The sequence below is a fragment of the Bactrocera latifrons genome, unplaced genomic scaffold (assembly GCF_001853355.1).
Source record: "Bactrocera latifrons isolate USDA-ARS-PBARC rearing strain unplaced genomic scaffold, ASM185335v1 scaffold_859, whole genome shotgun sequence".
In the NCBI taxonomy this organism is placed as follows: Eukaryota; Metazoa; Arthropoda; class Insecta; order Diptera; family Tephritidae; genus Bactrocera; species Bactrocera latifrons.
The window spans coordinates 1-15473 of record NW_017537555.1 but is presented as its reverse complement, the minus strand read 5'-3'; the positions used below and the strand labels follow the sequence as shown (position 1 = coordinate 15473).

General features: G+C 35.7%; 3 protein-coding genes across 4 annotated transcripts in view; 2 read left to right on the top strand and 1 right to left on the bottom strand.

Annotated features, from left to right (window-relative positions):
* The window catches only part of LOC108977225 (acylphosphatase-2), a gene marked incomplete at its 5' end in the record, with an annotated part of 49907 nt that extends 47967 nt beyond the window's left edge, over positions 1-1940 (top strand). Inside the window, one exon of the mRNA XM_018946821.1 lies at positions 1762-1940. Within this exon, the coding sequence (XP_018802366.1) occupies positions 1762-1876 (115 nt within the window). The remainder of the gene's footprint in view (positions 1-1761) is intronic.
* On the top strand, positions 79-1006 carry LOC108977223. The gene is made up of 2 exons (XM_018946818.1): positions 79-635; positions 692-1006. The coding sequence occupies exons 1-2, from the start codon at positions 311-313 to the stop codon at positions 922-924; spliced, it is 558 nt and encodes a 185-aa protein (XP_018802363.1). The 5' UTR covers positions 79-310; the 3' UTR covers positions 925-1006.
* A 5-nt stretch (positions 1941-1945) lies between the features above and the next one.
* Positions 1946-2594, bottom strand: LOC108977224 (cytochrome c oxidase subunit 6C). Of its 2 annotated transcripts, XM_018946819.1 has the most exons (3): positions 2485-2594; positions 2142-2322; positions 1946-2084 (listed from the first exon to the last, which is right to left on the bottom strand). In XM_018946819.1, exons 2-3 carry the CDS (start codon positions 2312-2314, stop codon positions 2021-2023), a joined length of 237 nt encoding a protein of 78 aa, XP_018802364.1. In that variant the 5' UTR covers positions 2315-2322; positions 2485-2594; the 3' UTR covers positions 1946-2020. The 2 variants fall into 2 exon arrangements, with proteins under 2 accessions (XP_018802364.1, XP_018802365.1); XM_018946820.1 differs by lacking the exon at positions 2485-2594 and having other exon boundaries at positions 2142-2340.
* Between the last annotated feature and the right edge of the window lie 12879 nt (positions 2595-15473).

The window sequence follows — 15473 nt, the reverse complement described above, 5'->3', positions numbered from 1 at the left end:
AAATTAGTGCAAATTTATCAGGTAAGTAATATACGTTTTAAATTGATAAAAATATAACTTAAGGTATTTAAATAGATTGTGTCGGAGCGTCAAACAGCCGAGGTGTTATAAAGCGAACCAATGTGCTTAAAGCGTCGGAAGTGAAGTCAATGTGGAATATTGGAAAAATAATCCAAACATTTGACTCTAAAGAGAAATGTATTTCCCTTGCCGAAGAACAAGGTTTTATTCTAAAAGGTAAAATTTGCCGTACGCATAAAATGCCAATGACGCTGGCATTAAATAAAAGTAGCACTGTTGRGGTGTTCCGATGCCGGAAAGGGGGTTTTCGGAACCGAACTGCGTTGGCAAGGTCGAGCGATCCCTGGTTCGACAACTTGAAAATACCACTTCCGCAGATATTTTATCTAATGTAAGCTATGCATCTCATTGGTCGCATGCGGAAGTGAGGAAAAACAGTTTTATCAGGGAACYAGTTTTATCTAGCGCTACTATATGTGACTGGTATAATTACTGCCGCGAAGCCGTAGTATTATACCAGGTTGACCATCAGGTAGCGGTAGGTAAAATTGGTGCCCCTGATAAAACTGTTCAAATAGATGAAAGCATGTTCGGGAAGAGAAAATACAACAAAGGTAATAATAAAAATATAATTATTTTTATGTAATTAACATATTTTTTCTTATTTTAGGGCGGAGAGTCGAGGGCCACTGGGTTCTTTGGATAGTTGAGGATGGGAGTGACGACCTTAGGCTGGAGGTATGTCCCGGCAATGTAAGGTTCATACCTTTGATAGAGAAGCACGTAGCAAAAGGCAGTAAAATATGTACTGATTGCTGGAAGACATACGACTGTCTGGTCAGTCACGGGTATGAGCACCGACGGGTTAATCACAGCGACCCCGATAATCCGTTCGTCGCCTAGGACGGGACCCACACTCAACGCATCGAGTCCAGTGACGCGTAATTAAGGACAATTATAATAATAGCGAAGATTTTTCTAATTTAATTTTTGAATATATTTGGAGAAAAAATTATTAGATGCAATTAAATATGTATATAAGCCTTAAAACTTTTTTTATTACAATGGAAAATTTATTTCATATGATATTTGTGTTTTAGGTTTGAGTTTTTATATTCATTTTTATTCGTTTGATAAATGTGTAATTATGGCAGCACTTATTATATGTCAACAAGGAATACTTTTGTTATTGTTCATGAAATGAAAATTGTGTAAAATATAAAATGCTTATTTTAAGCAAATAACTAAATAATTACTGTAAAAAAAAATATGTAGAAACAATGTAGTGAAGTGTAAGTGCGTAATATGAAATAAATAATTACTAGAAATCGAGAAATTGCAAGATAAAATTTGCAAAATTTCCAACTTTAAATGCAAATATCTCGAAAACTATAAGTTTGCAACAATTATATATTTTCTTAATCCAGAGCATCAGCCCTATCCAACCATACTACTTTTAATCTCGAAATCGTGGGATGGTAAACTAAAGTTTCCCCTTATTTTGAAATACCAGAGATATGAATAAAGATTTCCTTAGAACAAAACTATAACCTATTTTTTATTATTTAAAAGATAGAAACGTTTTTGTAGTAAAYTCAGTGATGTGTGAATAATTATGTCCGCCAGTGTATGTAAATCGAATTAACTCCACCTCAATAACTATTAGTCAGGGAAATATATATTTCCTTTAAGTGGAGATATCCCCGCTATTCTAAAACTAGGTTTTTTTTTTAATTTTAGGATTGATTGGCTCTCAAAGGAAGGATCTCCCGGCTGTCAAATTGAGAAATGTATTTTGCAAAATACCACAACTCTTAACCGRTTGGATTACAAGGACTTTGCAATTAGATTTTAGGATATATAAATTCATACATATATACCCTTCGTTGATTGTTTAATAAATATATTCAGAAAACAAATTTTGTTCGTTTATGAATCACTATATTTTCATCCAAATTGCAACTTAGTTATTTGTGACAACATATATCATCAAAGTTATCTAACAGCCTTGGAAACGGCCGTTCGCCTTCATACGTTCAAACGACTTTTGCGCATCGTAGTTCCTAGAAACCAAAAGAATTTGAATACTTGTATAAAAAATATCACCGAGAGTATTTTACTTGTAAAACTGAGCATAAGCCTCCTTTTTAGGGCTGTTAATCAGAAAGCTCCAGGCAACTGTTACGACTGCAGTTAGGGCAATAGCAACAGTCAAATTCTTCTTAATTGTTGCATTATGCAGGCCACGTAAAACCGGCTTAGTTGCACTTACAGTAGCAGGAGCATTGGCCATTGTAATTTCTGTAGGAAAAATGTTACATAACTCTAATTTATCAAAACAGTAATTCAAGTGATTTAATTGGTTATTTTTATAATTAACTCGAAAGTTCAAATATATTCACAGTTAAGAAGTAAAAACCATAACTTTTAACGTAATTATSGAAACTTATTGAATAATACTACCTTAGGAAATTAATGGAATATAATATTAASAATCGCGAACTAGAGATGGTAAAAYGTTTAAGCATAATGTAGTATGGATTCTTCAATAACACAGCACCGTGATCAGCAATTGACGATGTCGAGATAGCTTTATTACGATATGAACACTGCATGTCATTTATGTTTGGCAATTTCATTTCGAAAATTATTTTGTCATGATAACTTATAACAATTTGCCAATTTTGCCGTCAATTTACAATATTTGGCAATATTGGATGGCAAAATAAGGCATAAGGCCTGCTCAAAATAAACAAATTTTATTGCGTCAAATAGTAGTTGGGAGAGGGGGGGAGAGAACTGGTAAAGGCATGGATAATATGATACGAGACTCTTTGATTCGAGAGAGAGCTGTCAAAACTCGAATTTTTTATAACATTTGCCAATGATGCCACTGCTGAAAAATATTAGATTGGGTATTTAATAAATTATACAAAACACTAAATTAAACACTCTGAAAATACATACATATATAAATGCTAAAATGCGAAATCATTAATTAATTGAAATAAACATTTATTTTGAGAAAATATGTTCGCACAGTTCAACGAAATTTCATTTCACACTAACTTCGTCAGGTAATTATAGCAGTTTACTTCTAGCATCCCACTTTTTCTGAAATCAACTGTCAGAAATTCCCTGATCTCCATCGCTGTCAAATAATCAGGGAACGCGTTTGAGAGAAAAAGAGAGCCAATGCTAAAGTCTCCATTATCCCTGGTAAAGGATATTGAAATAGTTATGACAGAGTTAAGAGATGCGCAACTCATATCTCATTGGAAGTGAGAGAGCACTTGCTAAACGTCAAAACCTCCTGAACTTTGATCGAGTTTCTCCATATATTAAACGCCCTCTGTATCGTCATTTTTTATTGTTACAAATGTTTGTTCTTTTAATTTTTTAAATTATTTTGTCCGATCTGGCCGTGATGGAAAATGTTACAAGAAACGTTAATTTTTTATACGCTCTCACAATGGAACAAGTTGGGTGTCTCTTTATCCCTAACACAGATATACAATTAGCAACAGAACCATAAGATTTTCAAAAATTTTACAAGACTAATACACCATTTGCGAAATTTGAATACAGAGATTAGTGCAAGTGATTAACTTTWGGTTTTATTTTGAATATGTTCATACAAATAAATGTCGAAAATAACAAATTTAAGGCTGCTTTCTCGGTTAGGTTAACAATATTTGTAAGTTCTATTTAAAAAACGCAAATTTATTGAATACCTGTAAAATATGGTTTTTTATTGTCATAGCAAAATTTTTTTCTGAGTTTCCATACAAACTAATGTATGTTTTGTCAGTTAAATAATAATTTTAATGCAATTTCAGTAAYATATGGTTGTTTTTTTTTAAATATATACTTAAAATGTATTTCCTGATAAGCAACTAGTGTTTCCCCAAAGGACCAACCAATAAAACACCCTGTAAAATCTAAAAGAGCAATTGTTAAAATTTTTTTTTTTTGATTTTAATGAATCGGAGTTATTAGGCTTTTAAGGGTTAAGGGCAAAACGTCAATTATACATATGTATACATGTTCACACTTTCAGAGAAGAGTTTGAATATCCGCACTAGGCGATTTGGTTGTTATAGTTTTAGTGCATAGTTTAGTTTAATTTAGTTTATACCATGTTCGGACCGACAATGAAAACATGTTTTCGTGGGAAAAACTGATTTTCTCCTTAAAAGTTGTGTTTTCGTCCATGTCAAATATATCAAAAGAAAACACATTAGAGGGATTCTCTTGCTCTTGCAAACCCCTTGCACGGTGCACGAGTTGCAGAACAACAAACAATGCAGAAGGTGTGAGAATTCACAATAGCCATGCACAATAGATTGACCGAATCAGATGTTTATATATCATTAGATTCTGCAATGGGTGCTCTCGTGCCCTTGTATATTGCGGTATAGAATTTTTGCATTCTGCAATCTTGCAAGAAAACCACTTTTCCATGAAAACTACTTGAAAATKTGCACTCCATTGCCGGTCTTTACTTGTCACTTGATATTTCTTTACATTCCTTATACATATACAGCTGTCACTTGATATTGTCATATTAGGGGGATTCTCTTCCTCTTGCAAAACCCTTGGACGGTGCACGAATTGCAGACTTTTCCCCTTGGTGCTAGACACAACAACAAACAAACGCAGAAAATTATTTGCAATGGCTGTAAAATATGTCAGTCCAAGCCCATGTTTGTTTTCATGCAATGACACGTAAAAATATAATTGAAACCCTGTGCTTGCTATCAATTTAGATAAAGGCATATTTTATAATTTCTATAAGGGCTTCTCCCTTACTCATTGAATTGTGACAAAACAAAATGAGTGGTTTTCACGGGCCATTATTAAGGCATCCAAAACCTACCATTCTCGTTGCTCAAAATGTAAACAAACAATTAAATTTGTGAGTTGTCAGTGAAAACTCATCGAAAACACATATTGTTGGTCCGAAAGACTTGGATTCCACAACCCACAAATGTGTTTTCACGATGTTTTCAATGTCGGTCCGAACATAGTATTAGGAGTACGTACTATTTAACCGATTCAACTCCTTAATGTGATGTTAATGTTTTTATATATACTTTATACGGTCTCCGACATCTAACAAAAATTTGGTGAAAAGACTCTCTCACGAATATTATAAGAAATCCTAATGACAGAGTGAAAATTTCTTAAATCGAATGATAACCCCGTTCACTCAATATATAACGCTAATGTTACAAATTACTAAAAAAATAATTAATAACTAAATATAATATGCCAAAGGCATTAAATTTAACCCCCGGATGCTATAAGTGGACTTTTTACMGTTAGGTAAAATCACATATCTAAGGACTGAACCGTTTGCAACCAAATTTGTGTATGTGGCAATCACCTAATAATTTTACATTTTAATGTGAAAATATGCGAAATCATACAACWCGCCTACTTCCGATATAACACAATTTCAAATACCATCTGACTTTCCTGACAATAGAATGTGTTTGTTTCAAAAATGTGTTGAATCATGTCAATGCTTCCCTTGGCTCCCATATAACTAATWCTACATAACAATATTCAAACTTCCAAGTAGTTTTATACCGCATATTTCGGCCATCATGTTAGTCATCTCAATGAAAATTAGAGATCATGTTTTACTGATAACAGTGTATCTTTGTGCCTAAACTTAATTAAAATGGGCGAACACTTGAACCATATATATAGGCACCTGAAGTTACTTCCCTAGCTTTAATCCTTGCAAGTTGCAAGAGTATRAATCGGTTATACCCGAACATATGTAGCTCGTCCTTACTTGTGATTTTTTACGTTTTGGTCGTCATTTCATTTTTATAATTTAATCAAAGTTAGTTTTTTTCGATCTATGTACATACATATATACRGGTACTGTAGAACAGGTGTAGGAACGTCTTAGATTAAGTTTTGTGGAATGCTCAGAAAGAACTAAGTGGAGACGAATTGCAAATTTGACAGAACCAAATGTGTTCGCTGCTAATGACTTTTAACAAAGCCTTCATTTGCATTAAAATTGGCCTGCGCTTTTTAACCTATGATAACATTAAGAAAAAAACAGAAAAGTTAGCCTAAGAAAACAATAATTTCAGCGTTCAGCGGATTTTAAAATTGTAAACCAATAAAATTAACATTATTATGAAAAAGGGACACTGATGGCAGTTCTCAGACTAGGGAATATAAAAAATTRTTTGATGAAAATAATTTGGAAGACTGCAAATTGTAAATTAATTATAAGGTCATATGTTCCTCTAAACCTGATCACAAAATAGAATAAGTTAAGGAGGGCTAAGGTCGGGTATAACCGAACATTTGGTACTCTTGCACTGCCTGGAAAAAAACCTTAAGGTGTTGTCATCCATTTAAGACAAGAGAATGCTATATTTTTAAACAGAGATTTTTCTGAATTTCATGCTAGGGCTAAACATAAATATTTCACACTTAACCAGTTCATAATGGACTGCGACTGTCCACTAAAGCTGACCACCAGGAAACAAACCTGTTCTTTCTCACAGACTCAATTTAGTGGGCACTGGTCACCCCTTCGACCTGTAAGTCACCAGGGACAGACGGCATCTTACCAGCACTTTTGCAACAAGGTATGCAAGATCTCTTGCTCCAAAATTCCAAAATTCGCTGGCAATATGCGGCATTCGCCCCGCGCAAGTGTCATCAAGGCACTAGAAAAAAGAACGTGGCGTTTCCAGTATGCTGTGAGCGTACTATGTAGTAGGTGAAACTACTGTGGTGGAGAGAAAGATTCGTCTTGGTACTGCGTGGGACTACCCTCTACTATGTAGCCTAGTAGTAGACGAGCACTTTAAAATGCTCATAAGCAATGAGTTTCTTTGTCAGGGGTAGATTATAAGGCTGCAAGCCAAGTGTCATCAGGCTATATACCATGACTATAAGGCCTATTTGTACTTATGGAGCTTAGTGTTTGATAGGTCTTCAACTATCGAAGCTGCGAACACTGAGTTGCGTTTGCGCTTCTGGAGCAATGTGCATTTGCCCAACCATAGCACTTGAAATCAAGCCGAAGTTCCGTGCACCACTCCATTTAGTGATCAAACAGGCAGTGATGCATACCATGCTGCTTACGGAAGCAGAAGGGTATATAAAGGGATGATAATTTCGTCCTCTGACTCTTATTCTTAGAGACGGTGTTAAGAAGAGAGGAAACTTTACAAGTAAGTCGTATATCTCGGCCTCAAAGGGCCTCAAATCTTGCGCAGAACCTTGGTCTCGAAAACTCGTAACGCCGACTCATCAGTTGTTGTCATCGTCAATGCCTCTGCACCATATAGCAGGACGGGGTTGATGAGTGACTTGTAGAGTTTGGTTTTTGTTCGCCAAGAGAGTACTTTATTTTTCAATTGTGTACTTAATCCTAAGTAGCACTTGTTTGCAAGAGTTATTCTAAGTTGGGATTCAAGGCTGACGTTATTGGTAGTGTTAATACAGGTTCCAAGATGGATGAAATTATCTACAACTTCGAAGTTATGACTGACAACAGTAACGTTGGAACCAAGTCGCGAACGTCGACGGTTGTTTATTTGATGACAAGAAATATTTTTTTGTGTGTTAACTACCAGAGCCCTCTGCTTCACTATCTTATTCATTTTGGAGAAAGTTAGTTCAGCTTGTTGTTGGGGGCAATGATATTAATATCAAATCATCAACGTATGCCAGCAGTTGTACACTCTTATAAAATATTGTGTTCGATCTATTTTCTCCACCAGTAGATTGAAGAGGTGGTGTCTGTCGACCCTCTTTTCACATCTCTTTTCCAGACTTGGAACATGATGCATATCTGGCCTGTTGTTGGTTTTCGTGGCTTAATGCCACACTATACTTATACAATATGTTCGATAGAGCCTTATATGCGATGTTGAGGAAGCTTATCCAACGGTAGCTTGCGCCGTTTTTTGTGCATAGAGTAGAGCACACTTAAATTCCAATTGTCAGGTTAATAATTTGTTCCGATCGTATTTTACAAAAAAGCAAATGCATGCTGTTCATCAGTTCTTCGCCGCCGTATATGAWTACCGCGCCGCTATGTTTTCTTCAGACGGTTAATTCCGGTTAAGTCCGATCCATCATCTTATTGGGTAACCGGATTCACCATCTTCTGGCTGTATGCTTTCACTGCCATTTATCAGGTTGAAGAAGTGTTCACTCCATAATTTTAGTGTGCTCTGGTCAACATTTCTGGAGGTTCTTCGAGAGTATGCCCCGGTCTTGAAACCTTTCTTTTATTCAAAATCTTTTTGTAGAATATTCGAGCATTACCCCTTTTGGCCAGCTTGTCAAGTTGTCGTTCTCGTGAACTTCGGCCTGTCTCTTCTTTTGTCTGCAAATGTGTCTCGCTTCCCTTTTCAACTCTGGTTTCTATCCCCCACCGCACGTTTTGGCCGATTATAAAGTTGCGAGGTAGGCAGTCTGTTTTTTCTCCATTTTACCAGCAGTTCTTTTACCTTGTCTGAAAACTAATGGTTTCGTTTGCAGTTGTACGTAAGAAGTTTGAAATCCCGTCCCCCAGTTCCCTTATACTGATGTGCTGATGAGTACAAGTCGAGTAAAGAATCGTTCGGCTGTCTGTTGTGATTGCAGCTTCTCGACGTCGGATGTCCTTGTGTTTGTTGCTGCAAAGAGGTGGGTGCATTTATTGGTTGAAACTAGAAAGTGGTCCGAGTCGACATTAGACCCTCGGAGTTTATGCACTTCTAAAACTGTAGAATCGTGTTTTTCGACTATCACAAATTGATCCATTTTGTGGTGGAGACAGTCAGGTAGTTTGATGATTTCTTCTATGCTTTGCCACGGCGAAGTCGATCAGCCTCATCTCATTTTGGGGATGTTTCACCATGGAGACTGAATTTACCGACCGCTGTGCCAAAGATATCTTCTTTGCCCACACTAGCGTTAAAGTCGCCAAACATCGTGACAACGCTTATAGAAGACGTCTTTGATCACAGCGTTCATCTCTTTCATCGGGATGTGGGCGGAATGCAACAAAATTTGTTAAAGAACCTTTATATGGTAAATGCTAGAAAGAGGATCCTTGGTCTACGACCGGAAGTCGTGAGCTGCTTGAGCCATATGTAAAAGAACGTGAGCTTCTACACTTGACCCCATCATATAGTAACTAGCGTATAAAGAATTTAATCTAACGGTAGGAGGTACCACGCTCATTGTTCAAATTTTACAACTGCTCCTATTAAGTCTTTGGTTGTCTGCTTGTAAAATTTAATTCTAATGCAGTGTTTCTTCAGTGAATTATCAAATTTTTGGTGGTTTTCGTAATAACGACCCGGTTATTATTTGATTTTCTCCCTTTTCACAGAGTGTGAAGAGGAGCCAAAATGACTTCCTTTCAATAAATTTCTTTGGTTTAGCTCTTTAAGTTTGGAAGAAATATAAATTAAAGCATTTATTGTTTTCACACCTACTTTACAAAAATATTTAACCCGCTGTTGGTCCTGGCTACTGCGATATACTATACTAAATTGCCGTTTTGTATCTTAACCTACTGCATAGTTATGATATTTCAAAGCTTCGTTTAATAATGTTTTATAGGCGCGACGTATCTGCAACACCAGCCTCTCTTGTGTCTCATAGAATATGTCTAGATTTTCATCACAATATTCCAATTCTTACTTAAGTTGTCGCTTTCAGGGACACATGGACGAACTGCCAGTCACTTGGAATTCAACTCGTCTCGTCATCCTGACCTTTACTAATTTAAGTGACATGTTCTCACGGATTTTGATATAAATAAATAAAACAATTTGAAATATAAAAGTGTACTTTAGTTAAGAAATTAAAGAAATCCTACAAGTGGGGGCTCGTCCGGGATTGCGAAAGAGCGTTTACCCCGGGAAAAATATGGAAGTGAACTTAAAGTTTTAAAGAGTTTTTCGAAAAAAACCTGTCTAAGCCTAAAGGAAATACTCGCGGTGCCGACTGAAAGGAGGAGTTTCGGGAAAAAGTTAGAAGTGATTTGTAATAGAAACAGTGAATCTTTTGCCAAAAATAAATGGCATACTGGCGAGTAAAGTGGTGAAACTTTTATGATAGTGTGCGCTTTTGAAAATCAGTGATGATATTCTTTTGGAAAGCAATAAGCGTGCTTGTAAAATTCTAACGAAAGTGGCGGTACGTAAATACCAGGAAGGTACTGTACCGATAGTCCGAGGAGCGTAAGATGATTCTGTTAGAACGTCAAAGTCTATCGGCAAAATTAACGGCTTGCAATTAGAAATAGCAGTACCAATGAATTGGTGAAACATTCGCCCCAATAAGAAGATGGCATCGGCAACAGTGTGAAATTGAAGCACGTGAAGTAACCGGTAGCAAAGAGGAGGCGTAGCCGAGCAGTGGTAACATATGTAAGTGTATATCGCGGAGTACATAAGCAGGCAACGGCAGCGACGGGTAGATACATAAGTACGCAGTAAACACTAAAGCATAGCAGCGATCAACGGTGAAGAAAAGGCTCGAGGTAGAACAGCGAAGAAGAAACTGAAATTTTTTTTTGTTTTTTGGTTACTCTTATAATAATCGTAATCATATGTACATACATACGTATATAGATACTGATATATTTACTTATAACAATGCGTACAACACCAACTGTACTATTCAAATTTAAAACATTTTCTCTACACTAACACCAGTTAGTATTTATCACATATATAGAACACAATTTCAAATGCAAAGGTGTATTCAGTAACAATGTTTTGAATAAAGTAAGCAAATTTGAATATTCTACAGTTTTGTCAAATAATTCAACTATATGTCGTCACCTGAAATGCAAAATAACGTATCATCAAAAAATTCGAAATTGAGTGTCTTATTGATTACGCTTCACTACTTCAAATTACAAACATAATATTACATATGTTCAACATTTTCAGGATCTGCGGTCAGATATCAACCAGTTTTAACCAATATTAAAATTTGATTTCACTCATGTTTCATTTTATTTCGTGTTTCATTCAGACCACTGTAAATTTCCGAAAATGTTGTTACGTTATTTTGCATTTCAGGTGACGATATATAAGAGTATTGGAATTTGTAATTTTGTAAGATGGACGCAGCTACAGTAAGGGGTGTGACCGTGGACATGTTGAGGRAAAAATTTAGAGAACTCAATTTGAGTGCAGTTGGGAGGAAGAAAGACCTACAGTTAAGAGTAATGTGCAGAACAGAATGCTCGCGACAGACTGCAGCAGCATAACAGTGAACTGAACTGAAAATGGCGTTGTGAATCCTACTACATGAACGTTTGTGAGAAGGCAGCAACATAACAATGGCCGGCATGTACGCAAAGCAACGCCGTTGTCCATTTTGCATGTTCAGAATTTCGTTGTGGCCATACTAATACTTTGCTCTTAAATGAAATTTTAATATTTTGTTCAAAGTGAAATTTTTTAAGCAAAAAATAAGTAAATATGTAAGYAAATTTATTTGTTTTAAATTATCAATTGTTATTATAAATGATGTAACAGAGCTATTTTATGCTTTTATATGTAAAATAACGTCAGGTTTGTTAGAGTTTTGAGTAATTTTACATTGTATACATATATTTGTTGACGCCGCCCCCGCCCAATTTCTTTTGCCACGTCTGTATCGGCGCAACTATACACTAACTAAAAAAGTAGCGCTCTCTCTCCTTTTGCGACCGCTCACCGATCCAGACCTGGTAAGTGTGATTCCAATTTGTTATATTAGAATTACATGTATTATAAGAAAACTTTTGTTTTTATTTAATACTTTGTGGGATCATTTGCGCCGTCTGCTTCCTTACGGCCATCCGAATTATTAGTGGAATCACCACTCTTCCTCATTTGTCTACTGTCAACTCTACTGTCGTCCTACTGTCGTTGGCAAATATACCTATAACGTGTACCACTGGGTTGATGACTTCAACGAAGTTGCGGAAATAGTAGGGTGGAACGATTTGCAGAAGTTCGTATATGGAAAGCAGTTGCTGAAGGGAGCAGCCAAGCTATTTGTTCGAGGAACAGTAGGAATGCCGCAGAGGTACATCGAAAGTTGAGGAATAGCCGTAAGCAACCCAAGAAAAGGTTTCAGGAATATCGCTCGATGAAAATAATATAATAGAATATTTTGTGGAGGGTGTATCGGATAGTTAACAGAATAAAAGTGTTTTTGCATCCTTCATCCCATATATGCAAGAATCAAAGCCAGGGAAATAATTTCAGGTACAGAATAAGATCATCCGGATGTTTGAAAATCGTGATATTAGTAATGTAATAATAGGTTGTCAAAAAAGTCTTGCGGTATTTTTATTGAATTTTCAATTGTTCATAAAATTTTTTTTTTATGACTCATGTCCAGCTCTTGATCGATGCTACGGTTGCTACTATGCCGGTCTCTTTCGACCAATTCAGCGATTTTATCGCAATTTTCGACGACAGGCCTTTCGTAGCGTGGCGCATCTTCGACCACCTCTACACCAAAACGAAAACGTTGAAACCATCATTGTGCACTGGAAATGGAAACTGTATCGGGTCCATAAACTGCACAAATTTTATTGGCGGCTTGAGATGCATTTTTGCCTTTATCGTGGTAGTACTATAAAATATGCCGTATTTTCTCTTTATTTTGCTTAATGTTTGCGACGCTATAACTCACGAACGACTTAAAAGAAACAACAATCAATCAAACACGTGTTAGCGCGTGAAATGAGCTTTCCAARAAGGTATAGCATGACCCGATGCGACGAATAAAACTAGAACTACGCGATCTCAGCGCCAACTAGCGAATTTAACGCAACACTTTTTTGACAACAAATATAATGGCTAGCCCAAGTTTTCACTCACATTTATCTATTTTATGCACAAAGATACACTCTTATGAGTTAAASGCTCTCTCATTTTCATTGGGATAACTTACATTTTGACCGATATATGCGGTACAAAGTCGCCCGGAAGTTCGAAAATGTTTATATTAAGTATATGAACTATTTTTGACATACAGACTATTATAARGAAAGGATTATCCCTTAATTTCAGTTGGATATAGTATATCACACATTAACCGATACTTTCGATCAAAAGTCAATTATAGGTACCGATTTCTAAATATTCGATATCTAGGGGCTTGAACAATTTTCATTGGATTTTAGCAATTTTAGTTTAGTTTTTAACAGTTCCGTTATATGGGGAGTGAGCGTGGTTATCCTCCTATTTAATCAATTTTCACACTGAAATTCAAATTTGGTTGCTCAATTTAGTGCTTAGTTTTGGCTCTTTATATGTTTTGGGGTAATGGCGATTTGTGGGCGTAACAGTAGTCCGAATACCCAATTTTTACTCAAGTTACAGCTTGCACGGACGGACAGACAACCGAATTTAACTTTCTTCATATATTATATATAAAAGCTATTTTTCGTTATCCTGATCATTTATATATATTTGTATGTTTTGTTTTTTGTTTGGATTTATATATTAACAATCTATCAATTAGACAATAAGTAAATTAGTTAGAAAATATAATATTATAATATAAATAGTTGAACTCCAGTGAGAACAGCTATTGAAGGATTTCAATATTTGATTGGTTTGCAGTACCGCATAACTGGATACCATTGGTCCACAGAGGCTTCAAGATAGCCTTATATAGTCGAACTTTGTTTTCCAAACTGAGCTGAGATTTTCGCCCAAGAAGCCAATTAATTTTTTTTTTTTATATTGAGTTTTTTTCTCAAAGTTTTAATGTGGCTTTCCCAAGTTACTCTTCGATTTATTTCGAGTGCGAGATAATTTGCGGAATCACTATGTCGAATTTGAGTATTATTCAAAAATACCGACGGACAATTTCCTCTTCTCAGAGCAAATGTGACGTGTTTCGATTTCTCAGCATTAACCTTTATTTTCCATTTCTTAAACCATCGCTCAATTTCTATTATTTCATTTTGAATAACTTGAGTTACTTCTACCGCAGTATTTTTGAATAAAATTATAGCTGTATCATCAGCGTAGGTGGCTACTTGAACATTACCGACAACAGGAAGATCAGCAGTAAATATTGTGTAAAAGACAGGTCCGAGAACACTGCCCTGTGGGACACCAGCATGGATACTATATAGTTTTGACGTTTCTTCTTCCATTTGAACATAAAAGTGGCGATTGTTTAATTATGATTTCAATAAGAGAAAAAATGGAGCAGGAAGTAGTTTTTTCATTTCATACATCAAGACTGGATGCCAGACTCGGTCAAATGCTTTTGTATATCAGAATACAGCTTTTTCTCGAAACCATTTGTAATTATATTCACTATACGATGATATTGCTCTGGAGTCCCATGACCTCTGCTAAATCCCAACTGACGTTCCSGTATTATATTGCATTTATCCAAAACTGGTAACAATCTACTCATAAGTATTCTTTCGAAGACTTTAGAGAATGTCACCAGGAAGCTAATAGGACGACAAAATATTTTCGGGCTTGTTTGGTTTTGGAATCATTATAACCTCCACACATTTCCATTGTGATGTAACCTTAAAACTGCATTATAAATTAGTGATAATATTATATATATACATATAGTACTCTTTTGAGGGAGAATTTTTGTAACTCTTMCGTCAATTTTATCGTAGCCTGGTGACATTTTTTGTTCAGTTTGGCGAATTTTTCTTTAGTTTCAGAAACAGTTATTTTACGAATTGAAGACACATTTGACAACTTACATCCAGCTGTATTATTTCAATATCTTCAGGTGCAAGATTTGAATTTGGTTGAAACGTTGAGTATAAATGTTGTGCAAATGCTTCAACTTTATCTATGGCAGTTTTACACCAATCTCCGTTATAATTACGTATGGTAACATTTCGCTTTGCAKGACGCTTTAAATATTTGGTAGCTCTTCAAAGGCTGTATTCGCAGTCTTCGAATGGTCTGAACTTAGGTCATAGTTGTCAGAAATATCCAAAATAAACTGCAAAATCCAAAATATCTGGTATTTTGCGGGGGTCTGATGGCCAATACGTTGATTTCCCCGTAGATATTGTTGAAAAATTGTAGGTATTCATGCATTTATATAGCTCCCTTCCCTTGGGATTTGCCAATCTTGATCCCCACCAAGGATGTTTGGCATTATACTCACTGGCAGCAATAAACTTATAGCCAAGTTTTCTAAAAAAAATTGCAATAGTCTTGTTCTTTGAAACAAACTCGTGGTGGAAAATACACTGAGCAAACAGTAATATTAAATGACATGCATTTAACATTAATGCAAGCGGTCTGTATAGCGTTTTCATTTATTATTTCAATGATATTAAATTTAAGTCCGCTTTTTATTAATATTGCAGAGTACGGTGGGTCGATTCCGAACTTTTTTCGATTCGGGATTTCTAATAGTGCGGAAAAGTTGCCTTAGTACTTCCTGATTCCAATGCA

Excerpts from the sequence above, each read along its gene's own strand:
- LOC108977224 (XM_018946819.1), bottom strand. The coding sequence starts at position 2,314 with ATGGCCAATGCTCCTGCTACTGTAAGTGCAACTAAGCCGGTTTTACGT. Across the intron at positions 2,085-2,141 it reads GCTTATGCTCAGTTTTACAA|GAACTACGATGCGCAAAAGT; the intron begins GTAAAATACTCT and ends TTTGGTTTCTAG.